Below are 20,401 nucleotides of genomic sequence, written 5' to 3'. Positions count from 1 at the left end.
AGGAGCAGTGGGGAACAGGATGAGGGGCCCCTTCCTTCCCAGAGCCCATGCCTCTCCCTGTCCTGCCCTCGGCTGAGGCTGCCACCCAGGGGTGTCCTGAGGCCCCACCCCTGGACGGCCAGGGCACACGTGGTGGGCCGTAACAGTGGTGCCCCCCGCCCCGGGGTGCCCAAGCTCTGCGCTTGGGTGCAGCCGCGGGGGCCTCCTACAGATGCCCTGCGCCCTAGGGCCTACCGCCGTTTAGTAACCGCTGTGTGACCACAGCCTAAGGAGCTCGAGGGGAACTTCTGGACGCTACTCGGAACATCCTTAGGCGAAGTGCAAGCCTGGAACCGCCCCAAACGCACCAGAGATGAAAATGGGCCTTGCCTGAACCCGAGGGACTGTATGAGGGAGAGGTTCAAAATCCCAGAACCCTAGAAAACTGCACAAAGAAAGTGCACAAATAAAGAGTTGAAGCTAAAGAAGAATCTTCTGGAAAATGGGTTCACGTCCTCAGTGGCCCTGGAGCCTGCCCCGTCTGCCCGGCAGGAGCCCCGTGAGCGGCCCTGCCTGTGCCTGTCCCTGCCCCGGGCCATGAGTCCTGCAGGCCCCACGCTGGGGAAACAGGCTCTTTCTTTTGTGTCTGCAGCTCAATGCGGGGCCTGTGTGGGGTCATGGGGGGGCGGGTGAGCTGACACCCTGACTCGCATGTGACCAACAGACCAGGGCGTGTTCCCCCAGCCTTTATTCTCTAGACGGGGTTACCCCGGCTCGGTGCCTCCTCCGCAGACAGCCGCCCCACCCCGCGGGCCCTGGCTGGCCTCTGGCCAGCGGCTTCCTGAAGGGCCGGTCTTGGGAACGGGAGGTGCTGCTGGCGAGTGCTTGGGTGGCGCTGCCTGGCATGGGGTCCAGGCTTTAGGGTGCAGGAGCTTCAGGGAAGCCAGGCCCCCAGTGCCGCTCATGCTGCGCCCCCCTGCTCGAGGCGGCCGGCGATGGCCCATCCGTCCTGGGTGGCCACTGCCTCGTGTCTCACCCCCAGGGACGCTCCGTGTCGTGTGGGTGCCGGGAGGGCGCGGTGCTCCCCTCACAAGTGCTTAGGGAAAGCCCCCTGGCCGGGCGGTGCCCCAGGCCCTGCCCCCGGGCCCCGCAGCTCCAAGTTCCGAGCACCTGCGGTCTGCGGCACTGGGTGGCTGTGGCTCGGTGCTTGACCTGCTGCAGGAAACGGCGACCAGACAGGGCGCAGGGCAGGCGGGCGCAGGGCAGCGCCCCCTCACGGCCCCTCATCCTCAGCGGGCGGCTGCAAGTGGGCAAAGCTCAGGAAGACCTGCTCCAGCGAGGTCTGGCTCACAGAGTAGTCGGCCACCCCGTACTTCTCCTTGGCCTTCTCCAGCACGCCGAACACCTGGGGCAGAGATGCCGCTAGGAACCCGGAGGCCAGCAGCGCGGTGGCCGCGAGAGCAGGAAGAGGCCCTCCAGATCCTGCCCAGTGCGCCCCAGCCTCGGAGCGGCCCCAGGCATGGCCCGACGGCAGCGCTGGGGAGGCAGCGAGGAGCAAGACTGGCCCCAGGCCTGCTCCTGGCAGCTTCCCACCCAGAGGCAGACTCTGGGGAGCAGCGGCCTCGGCCGAGCGGGCAGGCTGCCCTCACTAAGCTTTCCCACCTCGGATAATCTGGTTCCCCCATACCCCAAGCCTGGTGGAACCCGGGCAGTGTCAGCGCAGAACCAAAGGTGACGCCCCTGGGAGGAGCCGCTGTCTCGGGGGGTGGCTGGCGAGGGCCGTGGTGCTCACCTTGGCCCAGCTGAGGCCTTCCCCGGGCAGGTGGTAGTGCAGCAGCCCCTGGTGCTCGTCTTCCAGGACGCTGCCTGCGGAGAGGATACCATGTCCGCGGGGCCGGGGACTGAGCCCTGGTCCGTCCAGTCCTGTCCTGTCCCGTCCCTGGGCTGGGCAGCCACGCACCTGGGAAGGTCAGGCCCACGAAGGCCTTGAACTCCTCCAGCGCGTCCCGCCCGCCGCTCCGAATCTTGGCCCGCAGGGCGTAGCCGCTGCCGAACTTGCTCTTGAGGTGCTGCGGGCTGCCCAGGCACTTGAACTGCCCCTGTACCATGATGGCCAGCCGGGTGCACAGCGCCTCACACTCCTCCATGCTGGGGGGCAGGTGGCGCGAGGGACGCGGGTGAGCCCAAACCCAGCTGCTCCTCGCCAGGTCCAGCGTGGCCAGTGGGTAGCCCAGACACTCCCGCGGACTCTGCACCAGCGGACAACATATCCGAGCCCCACTCAGCCCTCCCCTCACAGCGAGCCCCATACCTGTGGGAGGTGATGACGATGGCCTTGCCAGACTCCCGAGCCCGGGCCACGGTGTCCCAGAGCAGGCGCCGGGCCACGGGGTCCATGCCGGTGGACGGCTCGTCCAGGAAGACAACAGCGGGCTCCCCGAGCAGGGCGACGCCAGTGCTCAGCTTCCGCTTGTTGCCCCCGCTGCGAGCAGAAGGGGGCGGGTGGGAGGGAGGGCCCTGGAGCTGGCAGAACCCGGAGAGAGATCGCAGCCCACGGGCGGGGTCGCAGCCCACCCTGCACTGGGCACCACGCCCCTGGCCTGTGCCTGCAGGTGGCTGGCTGGCAGGCATCTGTGCTGCCAGGACAGCGCCAGGGCCAGGGCAGGGCAGAGCAAGACAGGGGCGCCGACTCAGCGCTGAGGAGCCCACCACGGCCGGGCGCACCTGTAGGTCCTGACCAGTTTGCCGGCGTGGGGCTCCAGAAGCAGGCCCCGCAGCGTGTTCTCCACGCAGGCATCGAGGTGGCGCTCGGGGACACCCCGCAGCCGGGCGTACATGACCAGCGTCTCCCGGCCCGTCATGTGGTCCAGCAGGGCATCGAACTGGGGGCAGTAGCCCATCCGCTGCCGCACCTGGGGCGCGGGGCCGCATGTGAGGGGGCTGTTCGGGGCTTCCAGTGACCCTGTCCCGGGCCCTTGGAGCTAGCACACACCATGGGGGCCAGAGGTGGCTGGCCTGGGCCGCCATGGGCAGCGAGGGCAGGTCAGGCACCGGCAAAAGGCCGTTCACTTGCTCCCAGATGCGTCCCCCAGGTGCTGAGCCTCCCGCCCATGGGGAGGAGAGCTCTGGGAGGGGGGCCGGACACGAGGACCGGAGAAGCGGCTTCTCCCTGGCAGGGACCGTGCCGGCCACCATGGGGCTCATCTTCCCGGGCTCTCTGCTCCCCAGCCCTGGCCCCAGCCACTGCTTGGCCCTGCTGCCCGCCTGCCAGCCGTGATCCGAGCCGAGGTCCGGGCACACCCACCTTCCCGATGTCAGAGCGGACGCTGTGGCCCCCAACAAAGGCGTCCCCAGACGTGATGGTCTCCTCGCCCGTCAGCATTTTGAAAGTGGTGGTCTTTCCGGCGCCGTTGAAGCCCAGCAGGCCGAAGCACTCGCCCTTCTGGACGGCGAGCGAGAGCTGGTCCACGGCCAGGAGGGGCCTGCGCTGCTCGTACACCTGTGGGGAGTGGCCGGGCGCTGCAGAGCCGGCGGTGTCGGGGCTGGCAGACCAGGTCCCGGGGCCGCCTTACCTTGGAGAACTCTTTGATGACCAGAGGCGTGTCTAGCAGGTCGTCCAGGCTGTGGGCCAGAATCCGGTTCTTCTCGTCCAGCACGTCCTGGTCCTCTGGAAGTGTGGACGTCCGGGCGGACACTTCTGTCTAATTGTTCCGGAAAGAGATGGCCCGGGTAAGCTCCCGCCCGAGATCCCCTCTGTGGATAAAGGGCTCAGATCCCAGAGCCTCGCCACCCCGGCGGCCGCAGCGGACCTTGTGGGGAGCACAAGTCACCCGCGGGGCTCAAGCAGGACTGCTGGGTGGCTGCAGACTTCCCGCTCCTCAGAGAAGCTGGTGCCAGGGTTGTGGCCAGGCTGTGCCCTGAGGGGCTGCGTGCTGGGGGGCTGTGCGCTGGGGGGGGGGTGCTGCACGCTGCAGGGGTGTGTTTGCCTGACATGCTCACAGCCGCGGGGTCTCAGCACCCCAGAGTGACAGCCAGTGCGGCGAAGGCACTTGCCCAGGCCTGCCGCTCCTGAGGGCCATGGGGAGCCAGAGCCAGAGCCCTCACCAGTGCCCGCCGCGTCCAAAAGGCACAGAGGCAGGTCTTGAGCCTCCACAGCACGTCGGTCTCGATGAGGAAGAGCAGGGCAAGGTAGGTGAACCCCGAGGCAGCCATGGAGGCCACGAACCTGCCCACCCCGGGGGCACTCCACGCGTAGAAATTCTCCTGGTAGCGGATGTCTGCGAGGGGGCGTGGGGGAGAAGCTGCACCAGGCCTAGCTCCTGCTGGCCCGGAGGTGCCCGCCCAGGCCCTCTCCCAGGGGCTCAGGGGCCCAGGCCCATGCCTGCTGTTCAGGAGGCTCCCCAATTTGCTCCTGCCGCACGGGACCCCAGGTGCTCCCTGCAGTTTGAGGGTTGCACCTTGCTGGTGACTGTGACGTGGGCAGCCCCCCTCCTCATGGTCACTGTCACCGCATCCCAGGTGGGAGTGGGGACCCCCAAAAGGGGAGGCACCGTGGCTGGCAGAGCCCCAGGGTTCAGGGCAGGGACCAGGCCCTCGCCCAGCCAGCGGGGAGAGGAGGAGGGCAGTGAGGGTACGGAGCTGCTGCCCCCCAGCACCGTCTGAGGGTGACGTGGTGGAGGGCCGTGGGGGCTGGTCAGGAGGCCAGTGGCCTGGGTGCAGATGGGCAGCGGGGAGCGGGGCCCCCTTGGCTGGGCACAGAGAACTGGGCCAGCAGGCAGGAGGGGGTACATGGCCCTAGGTGGGGGTGTCAGGGCCCAGGGACACGGGGGATTGGGGGGCGGCAGGTGCCGGGGCACGGGCAGTGGGGGTGTGGCAATGGAGGGGCCGGGGCGCACCATGCTTCTTGCAGTAGTGGGCCGCCACCACGGAGGAGGCGCAGTACCGCCTGGTCTCGTAGTTCTCGTAGAAGCTGCTGACTGCCCTCCCCAGGCAGTGGTTGGGCAGCACCAGGAACACATGGTCCAGCGTTCTGGAAAGTTCTTCTAGCTTGACAGCTGAGGGAAGGGGCACAGACCTGTCAACGCTGGAGGACACAACTCTCTGCCCCAGTGATAGGCAAAATCAGGAAGGGCAGGTTCTGGGGTCCCCTGCACAGGGCAGGCGGTGGGGGAGGGGGGCGCTGGGAGCCCTGATCTGCCTCTGGGTCAGGACAGACAGCGGTCGGGGAGAGGGGCTGGTCCCTGCTGGGGCACCCTGCGGCTCCCAGGGCCCGTGTCCTGGATGCCTCCCCTTTGGGGTCCCCGCTCCCACCTGGGATGCGCATAATGGTGACCATGAGGAAGGTGGCCACGCCCGACAGGATGTTGAATATGGTCAGCCGGGTGTAGGCGGCGGCCGGGCCCGCGAACAGGAAGCTCATCAAGTACATGAGCGGGATGATGGCCCAGCCGTACAGCAGCAGCAGCAGCAGCGCGTCCGCCATGTGGCCGTCCTGCGTGAAGGCGTGCACGTCGAAGGCTCTGAACACCACCTGCAGCGCAAGCGAGCAGCAGGGTCGGGGCCGGCTGGGGTGGGGGGTGGGGGGCGGCTGGCAGGGGCGGGGCCAGCGGGGGTGGGAGAACCAGTGAAGGGACTAGAGAACCCTGACTTGCTGACCACCCAGGTCAGCCGACGGGCTGTGCCCGCCCCCGCTGGGGCCTTGGCTAGGACCCCCAAAGCAGCTTCTCTTGGTCAGCACAGCCTGGGGGAGCGCCTCACATTTCCAACTCCCCTCCCAGAGACCAGCCACCTGGTTCTCCTTGGGAGGGGGGGGGTCCCAGCAAGCTCTGGGCGCGCAGGGGGGGTCCCAACACCCTGCAGCCTCACCAGCAGCAGCAGGCTGGGGACCAGGAAGGAGACGAGGTCCCACAGCAGAGCGGACAGCCAGTAGGTGGCCACGTGGACCCCGCTGACGAACTGGAGGTGCTTGGCCTGGACAGCCCTCTCACTGACCGCCAGGATGGAGAACGTGCTGGCCAGGAAAGCCATGGCGAAGAGTAAGTTGAGGGCGATGTCAAACCCCTTCCGGCCCCTGTGGGGACACAGTGCCTCAGGGGCAGCCCAGGAGTCCACGGGGCATCGCGGTGGCCCAGCAGCCGTGGGGGCTGTGGGAGAGGCCCCAGCCCGGGGCTCTCAGCACCCGGAGGCCCACCCAAGACCAGCTCCTCCTCTGGCCGCCCGACCCCATGAGGGCAGTGCCACCCAGCTGCTGTCACCTGACCCCTGTCCCAGCCACTCCCCACAGCCACTCAGGACAGCCTCACCTCCTCTGCCTCCCCCTCCCAGGAGACTCCACCCCCACACACACTGCTCAGAGGCTCATCATATCTCTCTCTCTCTCTCATACACACACACACACACACACACACACAGAGCAGAATATTATTCAGCCATAAAAAGGAAACCTTGTCATTTGCAACCACGTGGATGGCCCCTGAGGATGTTATGTTCAGTGAAATAAGTCAACGGCACAGTGTCGCCTGTAGGGCCTAACTACAGGCAGGTAGAGCTGAGCTGAGCCTCTAACTACAGCCAGCAGAGGCCGGGTGGGGGATGGGCAAGGCGGGCCAGGGGTCAAAGGGTCAAGCGGGCACTTATGAGCCCCCTGGTCCTGGGGAGGAGGCCAGAGGTGGCGACAACAGGTCACACGTGTGCATGTCGCTGAGACGGTAGATCCTGAGTGTCCTCGTCACAGGAAAGCTGGGGCTTGGCACTGACCACCCTGCCTCCCTCACATCAGAGCCGGGGTCCCAAGTGACAGCCGTTCGCTGCGTACTGCGGACAGGTCCGTGCCGGCCCGTCCTGCCCCCTGCAGCCCTCCAGCACGAGCCCGCTGCCACCCTGCCCGCGTCCCACCCCAGCTTGCGCCTCGCCCGGAGCTCCCAGGCAGGCTGCGGCCCCCAGCACTGCCCCTGCGGCCGCCAAGACCTCCTGGCTTGGGGGGCGTCCTGGAGGGCAGGGAAGGGGCCGGTGCACATACTCATTGAACTGGTCTTTGGCCGCCTGCAGGAGACTCCGGGGCTGGGGGTAGTTGGAGACGGTGATGGAGGCCTGAGGGCCGCACAGCAGCTTGAAGAGAAGATTGTCCACGAGGGCCAGGGCGGTGGCCGGCGAGTGGTAGGCCTGGTTGTTGAACAGAGCGGTGACGACTGTCTGCTTACCCACGTCTCTGAAGGATGCTGCCGCCAGGTATCGCTCATTGAAGCCGCCCCCCTCCATGGAGGCCCTGAAAATCAGGAACTCCTCCAGGTCACCTGGGGGCAAGACCAGGGTCAGCGGAGTGGACAACCGGCCAGGGCACGCCCAAGGGGAGCCGAGGGGCCAGGGGCTGGGGACATGCGCCCCCACTGCTCATGCCCTGTCTAGGCTGGGTGCTCCCACACTGCAGCAGCTCCTGGGGCCGCAGCCTTGGAAGAGGGGCACCTCCTGTGGCTGCAAGAGGCTGAGGACCAGGTAGCCCCTCCCTGGAACCTGCCGGGACAGGCTGGGGGCACTGGGCGCCACACAGCCAGGGTGCTGCAGGCAAGGAGAGGGGTTCGGGGGCTCCGGGGGTGCGAGTCCCTTACCCAGCACCTCACTGGGCTCCTGGCCCGCAGCCTGCAGCAGGTCTTTGAAGTGCTCGGCCAGCTGGTGGCCCAGCCCCGAGGCCCCTGCCGTGGAGAAGGGCACCACGGTCCTGCCGTACTCGCTCAGGCTCAGCCTCAGCGGGGGGTCGTCGAAGATCTCAGAGGAGTAGTTGATGGCCAGCAGGGCCAGGGTGATGCAGGTCAGCGGGACCACCACCTGGGCCGCCACCAGTTTCCACTCCCGCCAGCTGTACGCCGCCTTCTTCAGGAGCATGGCCCAGAACTGCTGGCAGTGCAGGGCGAGCTGCGCACAGGGGTGGGCAGGTGTCCTCAGGGCTGCGTGAGGCCCGCCTGCCAGGCAGGGTGGGCCGGCGCAGCGGGTGGGGACGCAGGCCTGAGTGCTCCTGGCAGCAGGTGGGGGGCAGGCTTTGACCCCCCAGGGGAGCAGAGGCCCCTGCTGTACACGCCGATGCAGAGGGACACTCGAGGCCACGCTCACATGGGCACCAGGCACAGACCTCCCACTGCCTGTATTCTCCGTCGTCCCTTCCCTGCCCTCTGGAGGCGGGGAGGGTCCCTGGGGTCAGGCCTGGAGCTGGCAAAGCCCCTGGTCAGTGGAGCTAATGGTCACTGCTGCTCAGCCCTGAGCAGTGACAACACTCAGAAATGACAGGTGTGTCATCGAGGCTGCTGGCTCCCTGTCTCCCTGCCAACCACAGGCCCCAAAGCCATGGCTGCCCTGAGTGCAGGGTGCCCCCGCTGGGCACTCACCCCGGTGTTGAGCTGCACCGCACCACACTCGTCCTCCATCAGAGCGCCAACACCATTGGTCGGGTCCATCATGCCGCACAGGTGGCCATCCAGGGCCCAGTCACTCGCCCGCCGCTCATGCTGGTACTGCAGGGCGGGCAGCTGGATGGCTTGGAGGTCCATGCTGGTGTCCACCAGCTTGCCGACCCTGCACCGAGACCGCGAGGCCTGGTCAGACAGCACCTCCCAGGAGGGCTGCCGCTGCCTGGGGGCATGTGTGGGGCACTGAGGCTGTCGCCTAGTCCACCACCATCACTGCATCTGCAACTCCAGCTACACGCAGCCAGGCTGGCTGGGCAGACCTGAATGCCACGCAGTGCCCTGGCTGAGCCTGGGAGATGGACTGAGGTCAGCGCTTCCCAGAGGAGCGAAGGGGGTGTGGGCCTGAGGCCCGGCTGGGTGGGATCATCCCAGGCGGGGCGGGGGTGGGTGGGTGGAGGTGCAGTATGAGAGGTGCATTTGGGCGTGGAGAGCAGGCGTGTGTGGTGGCAGGGCTGGGCCTGACAGGGCTGGGGCGGGGAGGGCGGGCAGGCGGGAGGCTGGCGGCTACAGCAGCACTGAGGCCTGTGAGCCCAACTCCCAGGGGTCTCGGGGTCCAAGCCTGCCCCGGGGCAGCCTGCCTGGGGCCCGCCTCCCCTGGACCTTGCTCAGCTGTGTATGGAGGGCTAACCAGCCACTGGATGGATGGATGGAGGACGGGGGGCTGGGTGTGAGCATGTCTGTTCTAGCGCCTGCAAGGACAGTGCCCCCCTGAGGAAGGAAGGAAGGAGAACAGACAGGTTTGCACAGAGACAGGGATCTGTGTAGGTCGCACTCAGATACTGGGCGTCACAGCAGCCAGGGCAGAGAGGCCCAGTGCCCTACAAATGGGACCTGCAGATGTGCCCCACATCCTAAGTTCAGTGGGGCTCCCGGAAGCCCCTCGCAGCCCCCTCTCCACTGGACCATGGGGTGGGTTTCCGGACACGCGGGCTAAGGGCTAGGCCCCTGCCCCCAGCTGCCACCCTCTTGACTGGGCCCTGCGGTCAGGTGGGGCTCACTGCGGTCCAGAAACGTCCCTCACTTATTCTGCGCCCCCTCTGGGGCCTGAGGTCCTGGGAGAAACGTCTCCCTCGCACTGATCTTTGGATTCTAGTTCTCAGCACTGCGTCAGCCAAATAAGCTCTCAAGAAATGTCTGCTGAGGCCTGGAACGTGCCCGTTAGCTCAACTGAAAGAGAGAAGGGTCCCACTGGGTGTGTGTTCTGCTGGCGTCTGCCATGGACAGGGCGCGGCGCTAAGCCAGGGGCTGCCTAGCCTTGCCTAGCCTCTGTCCAGCCAGCTCGGGCCCGGGCCCCAGGGCCGTGCCCACTGACCGCAGGAAGACCTCCTCCATGGTGGTGACCGAGGCCCCGAAGCTGGCGATGCCCAGCTCCTTCTGCTGCTTCTCCAGCTTCGCAAAAAGACTTTCAAACCTGAAAAGAAGACCAAAGCGGTGAGCCTGGGTGACCCTTCCTGCACGATGGCCTCGCGGGATGGGACGTGGCGGAAGACCAGCCCCCGGCGACACCACCCAGATCCGCACACTGGGTCTGCTGTGAGGCGTCCCTGACAGCCTGGCTGCGCCCACCACCGCACAGCGGTCAGAGAAGCCACGAGGGCCCGCAGGCAGGGAAGCCCATCCTGAGGGCCACAGGGGCAGCGTGACCCTGCCAGCGTGAAACACCTGCACGGAAGGGCCGCATGCCCGCGCGGGCTGTACCTGTGAGTGCTCTCCTTGGGCAGGATGTAGGACAGCTCTGCCCCTGCACTGCTCTCCAGGGTGGCGTTGGGCACGTGGTGACTGACCAGCTGGGAGACGGCCTCCGGGTTGCAGTGAGGCTCCTTCACCAGGGTCATGTGGTAGCCTGCGCCTGCACACGACGGGTCCCACGTTGGGCTGCGTCCCTCTACCATGGTCCTGGGCCCCCTGACCCAGCAGCATCGCGGATGCAGGGGGAGGGGAGCCCGGCCCCGGTCTCAGACCCACAGCTGACCCTGAGAAGAGATGCCACACCTGCCCGCCCCCGCCGAACCGCGCTGACTCCGCCCACCCGCCTGGCTCCGCCCCCACATGCCCTGACTCCTCCCCATCAGCCAGACTCCGCCCCACCCGCCTGGCCCCGCCCCCACTGGGCCGTCTCCACCCACCTGGCCTGGCCCCGCCCACTAGGCCCCGCCCCGCCCGCCCGGCCCCGCCCCACCCGCCCGGCCCCGCCCCCAGCTGCCCTGGCCCTGGAGGGCACTGGCTGGCTGGCCCACAACTGGTTCTGCTCCCCCCTCGCTCCCTGAGCCCCTTGCCTGGACTGGGGTTTCCACCCACAGGGGCATGCGGGCTCTGGGGAGGCCCGTCCGGGCTGGCGGCCGGCCTCAGCGGGCCATGTGCTCACCGTATTTCTGCTTGAGGAACAGCGGTGATCCGCAGCACTGCAGCGTCCCCTGGGCCATGATGGCGATGCGGTCCCCCAGCAGGTCCGCCTCGTCCATGAAATGGGTGGTTAGCAGCACGGTGCGGCCCCTCTTCTGCTGCTGCAGCAGGTCCCAGATGGCCCTCCTGGAGACGGTGTCCATGCCGGCTGTGGGCTCGTCCAGCATCAGCACCTGCAGGCAGAGGGCAGCGGGAGCATGCAGCCCCCCCCCAGGCCTCCCACGCTCGCGGCCGGGGCACACCTTGGAGCCCGCCACGAGGGCGATGCCGATGGACAGCCTGCGCTTCATGCCCCCACTCAGGAGCCGGCTCCGCACGTCCCGCTTGTCCTCCAGGCCCAGGACACCCAGCATCTGCTTGACCTCCTCGGGGCACTTCTGGGCAGACAGGCCTTTCAGCTGAAGTGGCAGGGGTGGGGTCAGGCAGGGCGCCCTTGGGCCGCTGCCCCTCGTGTGCTGGTCTCGGGGCCGGGCTGGCCGCCTTGGAACCCTGACCGGAGACCATGCTCGCCCCACCCGTGGGCCACCCACCACCGCGGGCTCACCTGGGCGTAGAAGGACAAGTGCTCGGCCACGGTCAGGTTGTCAAACAGGATGTCGTGCTGTGGGCACAGGCCCAAGCTCTTGCGGATCTGCACCATATCTCGGGAGATCTCGTGGCCGCCGATGTACGCCCGTCCACTGGTGGGGGGGAAGAGGCCTGGGGCCACAGAGGCTGGGCTTAGGCTTGGTGGGCACACCCTGTGGCCGGCGGGCATCAGGCCCTGGGGGAGCTGGCCTGTGGCCGGCTAAGGGGGGGGGGCAGGCGGGGTCAGCGGCCGGCCGTCTGGGGATGTCGCAGGCCTCACCGGTGAGCATGGAGAGGGTGGTGGTCTTGCCTGCGCCGTTGTGGCCCAGCAGCACTGTGATCTGCCCCTCGTACAGGCTCAGGCTCAGGTCCCTGACGGCTGCGGTGCGCTTGCCCCCGGCCCCGAACACCTGCAGCGAGGGCACAGCTGCCCGACTTGCCAGCCCCACCTCCCTGGCCCCGCCCTCGCTGGGCCACGGACTCAGGACACAGAGGCCCCGCAGCCCCCAGCCCCCTCTGGCCCCGCACCAGGACGCAGAGAGGTGCAGGCCAGGACGGTGGAGCCTGGAAACATGGTCAGCAAGCAGTCTGAGGCCAGGGGCCGCATGGTGGGTGGGGCAGGGGGCTGGTCTGACCCTGCATGTGCCAGCTCTGCCCACGGGCAGCACCTTAGACATGTGCTTGATCTTGATCCCAGCCACCAGGTCCTCGGGCTCGGCTTCAAAGTACTCGGTCCCAAGCGCCTTCTCAGGGTCCTCGTCATCCTCCTCTTTTCCCAGGAGGGTGCTCGGGGTCCCGCACCAGTAGGAGGGCTGGGAGGGGGCAGGCACGTGAGACACATATGGCCAGCGCCCTGGTTGCCCCAGCAGCCGCCACCAGAGAGGACGCGGCTGGGATAGTCCGCTGCAGCCCCTGCCCCTCACCCGGCCCCTGCAGTGGCAGGCCGTCTCGGGCTGGGGCTCGCTGCCCTCAAAGGGGCAGCTGCACGGGCAGAACCCAGAGGCGAGGCTGTGGGTGGGGGCTCCTCTCCCCCACGGTGACATCTCCACATGTTTCAGGGCCAGAGGCCGTTCTGGCATTGGTTTTAGGGGACACACTTGTGTGTCAAGGGGCCGTGAGATCAGCACTTTGGCCATGTCGGCCTCCCGGGGGGCTGTCGTGCTGCCCGCGCCGCTGCAGTAATGTGACCCCGACAGCCGTGGCATCTCAGCAGTGGACACAGCCAAATCTGTGCTGAAGGGCCCGGCTGGGCACCAGCAGGTGAGTGATGTGCACAGGGCACCATGGGGCACCGTGCAGCACCGGGCGGCCACCGGGAAGTAAAGCTGACCCAGAAAAATGCCCGTGTCTAAGCACAGACAGACCCAGACAGAGCTGAGGGCATGTGGCACACGGGCCCCCGCAAGGCCTCAAGTGCCCAGGCCAGGCTGCGGGGAGACCAAGAGGGCCCAGCCATACGTGCAGCGCACCCTCCTCACAGACAGGAGTGCGCACCCCTGGGGACCAGCACCTGGAGTGGCTGGTGGCACTAGTGTGTCCTAGCAAGTCCTACTTTATGGGGAGAAAGCCCAGGGAGCAGTTTTGGAGAGAGGCGTGGGGGGGCTCTGGCCTGCAGGTGGCCACTGAGGAGCTCCCGGGGACACAGGGGTTCAGGCCACACCACACAGCAGCCACACCCGGTAGGGGCTCTGTCCCGGCATTGGGGCATCAGGAAGCTGGGGGCTGCCTGAAGGTGCCAGGGACACTGCCGCCTCCTCAGGGCCCGGGGTGGGCACAGGCATGAGACTCACCGTGACGAAGAAGTACCAGGGCTGGGGCACGCCGAGCTGCCCAGGGAGGACGGCCTCCACATACCAGGTCACCAGGCCGTACAGTGCGGCATCCAGCAGCAGCATGCCCAGCACCTGTCCGAAGGTGAAGTCGTCGTCCACGTTGACCGGGCTCAGGAGGTCTCGCCACTGGACGCCAGTGCCTAGACACAGGGGACGGGTGAGGTCAGCACAAAGCTCTCTGCGCCGTCGACACACGCCCCTCGGGGAGACCCAGCAGCCTTAGCCTGCAGGAGCCCGACGCCCAGCTAGACGGACTGGCACCTGGGTTGTGCAGGCCCCCCGCCCCCCACGGCCCCGCACACACCTGTACCCCCACATACACACCTGGACGCACCTGCACACAGGGCCCCATACACACACCTGCACATACACCCCGCACATGCAAGGCTGCTGCACACGTGTGTATGCATGTCTGGGCGAGGCCCGCACCACGTGTGTGCAGACTGTGGACTCTAGAATAAGAGGTGCAGATGGGTCTGGCCTGAAACAGCGGCGGGGCCTGTGCTTGCTCAACTCCGGGAGCAGCGGGAGTGGCAGGCACCGGCAGGCACCGCGACAGGAACCCTGATGTCCCCGTAGCCAGGGGCCTGCGTTACCCGGCCATGTGAGGACTGGCACCCGGCTGTGTCCCGCCGGCCCCGCCAGCCAGGGCGAGGACAAGGCCACCGGTGTCTGTGTGCCGAGGGGGATGCGCCCGGTCAGCTGTGCTGAGCGCATTTCAGCTCCCGGCACTAGCAGCTTATGGTAGACTTGTCAGGACATAGCCCCGACTCGGGCAAGACAGACCTGAACCGCAGGGACCAGACGGCCCCCTGCCCGGGCTCAAGGGCTCTCTTCCGTCTGGCTCGCCAGGGTCACAGCGCCAGTGCACTGCACCACAGGCCTGGACACTCTCTGTGGCCCCAGAGGCTCCTGACGGAAGTGGCCGCTCACAGGCCCAGATCAACGTTCACGCAAAACAGCTAGACGTGTGTCTGCTTTAAGAAAACCCGGGGGCCTCCCCTGGTGGCGCAGCAGTTGAGCGCTGGGCTGCGAAGCTGCCCGCAGCCTCTGCAGCACCAGTTTGATGCCCGGCCGCTAGCGAGGGTCCCACTTGGCAGGACAGACCTCTCCTGCCGCGCCCACTAAAAAAAAAAAGAAAGAAAGGAAACCCGGGACAGGTTTGGAAACCGAGAGGCACCCTATGGTTAGGCTCCTCTTCATAAATGGCTCTGTAATGAGTACGTGAGCCTGGAAGGGGCAGCGCGTGGAAAAGCCCACGCGTGACACTGACACCCCATACTCAGAGACACTCACTAAACGCACAGCTGTGGGGACATCCCCATGACACACCTCCCACCCCCAGACTGAGGGGCCTGTGAGGCCGGGGAGATGCTCGCACGCTGGCTGGGTCAGGCAGAAGGAGGTGTCCAGCCCCCTCACCAGAGCCAGAACGGGCTGGGCCTGGAGAGAGTCCCGGCCCTACCTGGGTCAGCCCTCTGGCCCGCACGCAGCTCCTGCCCACTGACGCCTGGCCGCAAGAGGGAGGCCAGTCAGAGCCGTCTACCCACCGCACCAAGGCCACTAGTGGGAGGTGGGCTTTGAGGGGGGTCTTCCTGTCTGCCACCGGGGGTCGCCATCTCGGGGAGGGGGTCAACCAAGGTGCCTGCTCATGCCTGACGTCATGACAGCAAACGGGAGCCACAGGCCAGTGAGCCGGAAGGAGTGTTTTATGGGGTCCCCCCCAAAATTGTGAAAACTCAACACGTTTCATAAAATTCAGGGAGAACATTCTGCCCTCACTCGGCCGGCCCGCAACGGTGTGGGGAGACAGGAGGCCGGGGCCACTGCCCTGGAACCAGCGCTTGACTTTGGAGGGCCCCAAGGCCCCCAGAGGCAGGAGCAGGCCCCCGGCCCAGGGGTGTCTCTGCAGCAGGTGCTCAGGCAGCCTCAGGGACGGGGTGGGGCCGCTGCCCACAGGAGCGCCCCCCAGGGGTGGCGCCTCAGAGCAGCAGGCGGGCAGGAGCCGATCTCAGCCAGGAAGAGACCCACCTTTGGCTTCGAACTTCCCTATGAGCTGGGCCCCCATGGCCATGGCGACGTTGGACAGGAGGCAGGAGAGCAGCTTCTGGCTCAGCGTCATCCAGTTGTAGTGAGGGGCCACAAAGAAGTACGGGATGTAGGTGAAGAAGTAGAGGAAGCCCCCGACGGCTGCCGCCATGTTGGCTGGGGAGGGAGAGGAGCCAGCTAGATCTGCGCCTGGGGACGGGGTGCCTGGAGGCCCAAGCCCCTGAGGGGGACCAGCCACCCGCCCGCCCACCATGGACACAGCTAGGGGCCCCACTGCAGGGCCTCCCCTTCCCGGTCAGGTGCATGGGGACCAGCCACCCGCCCGCCCACCATGGACACAGCTAGGGGCCCCACTGCAGGGCCTCCCCTTCCCGGTCAGGTGCATGGGGTCCCCACGCTGACCTCAGCCCTGGCCTGCAGGGGGCACAAGCCCCTGGCCCCACCCAGCTGCTCCCAGCTGGACACAGCCCCAACTGCCTCAGGCACTCCCTGAGCTGGGCAAGTGACCGGCTCCTCCCCCACAGAGCCAGGCGGGGACAAATTGGGGCCTGGGCTCCCCGAGCTGGTGTTTGACAGGGACAGCGCTGGGGACTGCCCAGTGGCGCGGGGGGCTCGGTGCTCCCATGCTCGGAAATGGCGGTGGTGGTCAATTTTATGTCATGTGTGTTTCGCCACAATTTCTTTTCTTTTTTTTAAAGAGAAAGAAGAGACGTGCTGGCCAGCCTGGTGCCTCCCACAACAGTCTCGCAAGAGAGGCCACGGCGCGAGCGGAAAGCAAGTGCTGATGAGGCCGAGAGAAAAGGATGAGCCTCGGCTCAAACTCTCATTCCAAGAAAAGCCAGCCCCGGACCCGTGGCAGCTGATCACCATGCCGTGCCCTGCTGGCGGCAACAGCAGGCAAACAGGTCCACTGAGTGTCCATCCCCAGGAACCTGCCATGCAGCTAAAAGGCCGTCCGGGGCGAGAGCCAGACACGGGCGTCGCTAGTCACAAAGCCTCAGGGTCGGCTGAGAACTGGGGGGTCCCGGCTACACCCTAGGAGTCCTAGCTGCACCCCAGGGGTCCAGCTCCATGGGAGGAGCCACAGAGCACCCCAGCCAGTGCTACTCAGGTGCCCCTGCCCCTCGAGGGCCAGCCTTCTGGGCAGGAGTGAACGTGGTGGACGCCTCACCTCTGCTGAAGAAGGTGCTGACCATGAAGCTGAAGGAGATGGAGGCCACAGCGAAGCAGGCCAGGAAGACCAGCACCAGCGAGGGGTCACTGTGCGTCAGCACCGCCTGGTCCTTCTTCACCTGTGCGGCGCGGGGGTGGGCCGCAGGGACAGGCAGGGGTGGTGGAGGCAAACCAGGGCGTCTTAGCATGCCGGCCACAGACGGAGCCGGCCAGTGAGGCCCTGCCCCTGAAGGGAAGGCAGAGACCCCCACCCCGGTCTGGGAGCCCATGCTCTCTGGGGGCCGCCCTTCGCCCCACGGAGCCCAGGGGCTGCGCTCACCTCCACGCAGAAGAGCAGGGTCATGGAGGCGACAGCGACCAGGAGGAAGAGGAAGAAGAGGAGGAACCAGGCGCCCCAGTGCAGCCAGCAGCCGAGCCCCATCATGCGCATGTACTCCTGGGGGGACAGCAGGCCTGCCACGCCCGCCCGCCACCACCAGCCCCCGCCCGCCCCCCAGCCCCCGCCCGCCCCCGCCCGCACCTTCAGCCTCCTCTCCTTCTCCTGCACCACGGCGCGGATGATGGTGAGCGAGGTGTAGGTGAAGCTCAGCATGAGCAGCAGGGGCAGCTGGTACTGGATGGCCACAAGGAAGGGGTCCGAGATGTAGGGCGGGTAGGGGAACCGCTTGGCGACCACGGTGAGCCTGGCAAACAGCCGCTGGGCGGCAGCGTCCGCGTGCCGCTGCATGATGGCCCGGTCCACGGCGTGCTGCACTGCCAGGAAGCCCTCCCGGATGTAGCCTGGGAGGGGCAGGAGACGTGGGGCCGCCTCAGGCTTGGCCACCGCCACCCAGAGCGTCCCTCCCACCTGTGCCTGACACGGTGCCCTTCCCTGACCCTCGGCCTCCTTGTCCATGTTCGAGGGCCTGTGGTTACCTCGTTCCCCCCAGGACAGGCCACGAGAATCTCGCCGCGTCCAGGCTGCTGGTGAGCAGCCTGACCCCGGCCCGACAGGCCCATGGGCCTGTCAGGATGGGGCTGAGGGCGCCCCTGGGCCCAGGCTGGAGCCCCCATGTGCGCTTCTCCGTGCCGGCCTTTCTGGCCCCGTTGCGCTTTGAAATCACACTCATGAAGCAAAAGGGCCGCAACATGGTTGTCGGGCTGGCCTGGGAAGGGCAGACACCGGGAGGAGAAGGGGTGCAGGGTGTGGGGCCCCGGGAGGTGGCGCAGCTGTGCTGGGGGCCAGCTCCCACTTCACAACGAGCTGCCGAGCAGCTGGCCATTTCCCCTTTGGGCAGAGGGGGTCGGGGCGACGCTGAGGCCCCGGTTCCCGACTTCTAAGTCAGGGCCTCTCAGGCATGTCCCGCCTCCCCACGGAACAGCCCGCCCACTGGCTCATGGCCCAGGCAGGAGCTCAGTGTCCCAAGGACGAAGACCAAGGGCCACCTGTTAGCGGTCCCTCCGCGAGAGGGTCGGGCCTGAGCGCGGCCGCAGTAGCATCCTGGGGTGGGCGTGCCCCCTCTGGCTCGCGCTGCCCCCAGGCTGACCACTCAGCGGGACAGGGGGCTGCGGCCTGACTGGGCTGCGCCTGGCGGGTCGGGCCCCCTCCTTCCTCTCCTGTGGCCCTGGCTCTGCCTGAGTCCCACGCGGCACAACGTCCACCTGCCGTCGGCAGCCGCATGCGGGGCCCCGGCCTCCCTCTGCTTTGAAAATCAGTGTCGGCGCAAACCGGAGCTTCTCAGAAACTGAAGTCGAGTTTCTGTCGGCAGCCTGTGTCTGAGGCCCGGGGGGCGCGGCTGTCTGGACGGCTGCCCCGGCGTTCCCTGCCTTCCTAAAGCAGGTCACGCTTCTCCAGGAAGCGTCCCGCAGAGGCAAGCAGGGTGGGCGCCCGCTCTCACCAGGCGCCTGGGGCCTGGCCCAGGGCTCCTCACCTGGCTCCCCACCGTCGGGGGCAGCGGGCTCGCGCGGCCCCGGGCTCGGGAAGCGCGGGAACAGGGAGGTGGTGTGCCAGCCCTCGGTGTCCTTCAGGAACACGGAGCCCGCCCGGGTCCACATGTAGTTCCTCCGCGTGTAGCTGAAGCGCAGGTGGTATCTCACCTGCGGGAGGGAAAGCCGCGTTGCCGGGCCCGGGCAGGGCACCCACCTGTTCCCTGGGGGCTTCGGGGCGTGCCGCATGGACCCCCACCCACTCTGCCCCCACGACTTCTTGGGGTGCTGGGGTGCCAGACAAGCAGCTCTGCCCAGCGGGCGAGGCGTCCACAGGGCCACCCTGCTCTCCACGCCTGCCGGCCCTCAGGTGGGCGGGAGCGGCTGGACTGAGGCTGGAGGGACCAGGCAAGCAAAGCCTTGGGTTTTGTTAAACACGGGCCTGGAGTTCTAACACCACGGTACGCGGGCGTCCCAAGCAACAGCTCCTTTCCTGTCTGTCCTGCCAGCCAGGCCGGGGATGGCCATGCTGTGCCTGGGAGGCCAGCCCAGCCAGCGTCTCCAGGTAGGAGCCACACGGGGACAGGGCAGGCCCCTTGTGGGGTGGATGGTGGAGAGGAAGGCCCAGCTGCTGGCCGGGGGCTAGGGGTAGGGGTGCGCACCGCCAGCGGCAGAGGGGCCGAGCTGTGGTTGAAGGTGTGCTCGAACACCACGGCAGCCAGCACAGTGGCGGAGCCGTTGCCGCGCCGCACGTAGTCCTCCAGGTCCTCCTCTGAGGGGAAGCCGCGTGCTGTGGAGAAAGGGGCAGGTCACTGGGAATGGGCCTTCCTGGGGGCATCAGGGGCACAGCCTAGCCACCAGAGCCAGGGCAGCCTGGCCCTGAGTGCCTACCCCAGTGGGCAGCCCGGTCTCTTACCCAACACGGCGTCTTACAAACACAGGGGACATGGATGTGTTGCCAGGAAACGCCTCCCACCCTGGGCCTCTCACGCCAACACAAGGGACATGTATCCCGAGTGTCCACCACCCCGGCTCAAATGAGCCACGAAGGGACATCCAAAATCAAGGGGGTGAGGGCTCCCCGTGGCATCCTGCAGGGCCTTCCCCCATAGCGCCGTCGTGGCCTGGCCCCGGTGCATAGGCTCCAGGGTGGACATCCACTCCCACGGGGAGCCACGGTGGCTCTCGGGTGGCCCTGGGCCCTGCCCTACTCTGAGTGGATGTATGGGGCTGGGGTCTACACCCCAGGGCTCCACACCAGGCTGGGCAGCGCCTCACCTCTCAGGTCGACGGTGTCCAGCACCTGCCTCACCCTTTCGGCCACGGCCTTCACGGCCTCGCTGTGGGACGGGACGTAGGCCAGCTCCCACGCGCCCCCCGGCGGGGGGAAGCTGAAGAACAGGGGCAGCTCCTGGATGGACTGGTTAGGGTAGATGGTGGGGCTGGGCACGTTCTCTGACTGGATCTTCAGGCGGAGCCAGATCAGGATCCCAGAAAACAGCAGGGGTAGGAGCAGCTCCAGGACGGTCACCAGGACCTTCCGCTTCTGGGAGAAAAATCGAAACTGCGCCGCTGGAACCGGGGCCTGGGGGGTGCACAGGGACCATCCCGGGGGGCACCACTGGAGCACGGGGGCCCCGGGGTGCAGAGACCTTCCCTGGGTGGGGGCCGGCAGCCTCACCTGCAGAGTGTAGTTCTTCCAGAGGAGGAGCCCCAGCTGCCGGAGAGCCGCCATCCTGCCTGCAGGGACACCAGCCCTGGCCACGGACGAAGACGGAAAGAGTGGGGGTGTGCGGCCGGGGGCTGTGGTCCGGGCGGCAGGGCGGAGCGGAGAACCAGGCCTTCTCTCCGAGTTCCTCCTCGCCGCCTCTGTTCCACCCTAGCTCCGCGGCCCTGAGAAAAACACCAGTTCCAGACAGGACGCACGCTGCTTCTCGTGAGCGCTTGGGCCGGGCTGGCGCCCCGGCTGAGCCGCGGCTTCCGTCACCAGCGCTCCTGGGTGCCCCTGACCTCCCCACAGCGACATAGAGAGCTCTG

General features: G+C 67.3%; 1 protein-coding gene across 1 annotated transcript; it reads right to left on the bottom strand.

Annotated features, from left to right (window-relative positions):
• Positions 1 to 745: 745 nt before the first annotated feature.
• Positions 746 to 20,099, bottom strand: ABCA3 (ATP binding cassette subfamily A member 3; the record flags this gene model as incomplete). The annotated part of the gene is made up of 30 exons (XM_084249212.1): positions 746 to 1,384; positions 1,772 to 1,841; positions 1,936 to 2,127; positions 2,291 to 2,461; positions 2,704 to 2,891; positions 3,284 to 3,478; positions 3,552 to 3,680; positions 4,084 to 4,256; positions 4,875 to 5,033; positions 5,290 to 5,509; positions 5,845 to 6,049; positions 6,998 to 7,271; positions 7,584 to 7,887; positions 8,355 to 8,541; positions 9,748 to 9,846; positions 10,134 to 10,284; positions 10,801 to 11,011; positions 11,081 to 11,236; positions 11,383 to 11,537; positions 11,686 to 11,815; positions 12,074 to 12,217; positions 13,196 to 13,377; positions 15,269 to 15,442; positions 16,458 to 16,578; positions 16,779 to 16,895; positions 16,980 to 17,239; positions 18,370 to 18,535; positions 19,027 to 19,154; positions 19,643 to 19,910; positions 20,046 to 20,099. 30 exons carry the CDS (start codon positions 20,097 to 20,099, stop codon positions 1,253 to 1,255), a joined length of 5,115 nt encoding a protein of 1,704 aa, XP_084105338.1. The 3' UTR covers positions 746 to 1,252.
• Between the last annotated feature and the right edge of the window lie 302 nt (positions 20,100 to 20,401).

This window comes from Talpa europaea (genome assembly GCF_964194135.1).
Source record: "Talpa europaea genome assembly, chromosome: 12".
NCBI lineage: Eukaryota > Metazoa > Chordata > Mammalia > Eulipotyphla > Talpidae > Talpa > Talpa europaea.
Note: the sequence above shows the minus strand (reverse complement) of the source record. Positions and strands in the feature narration are given on the sequence as shown.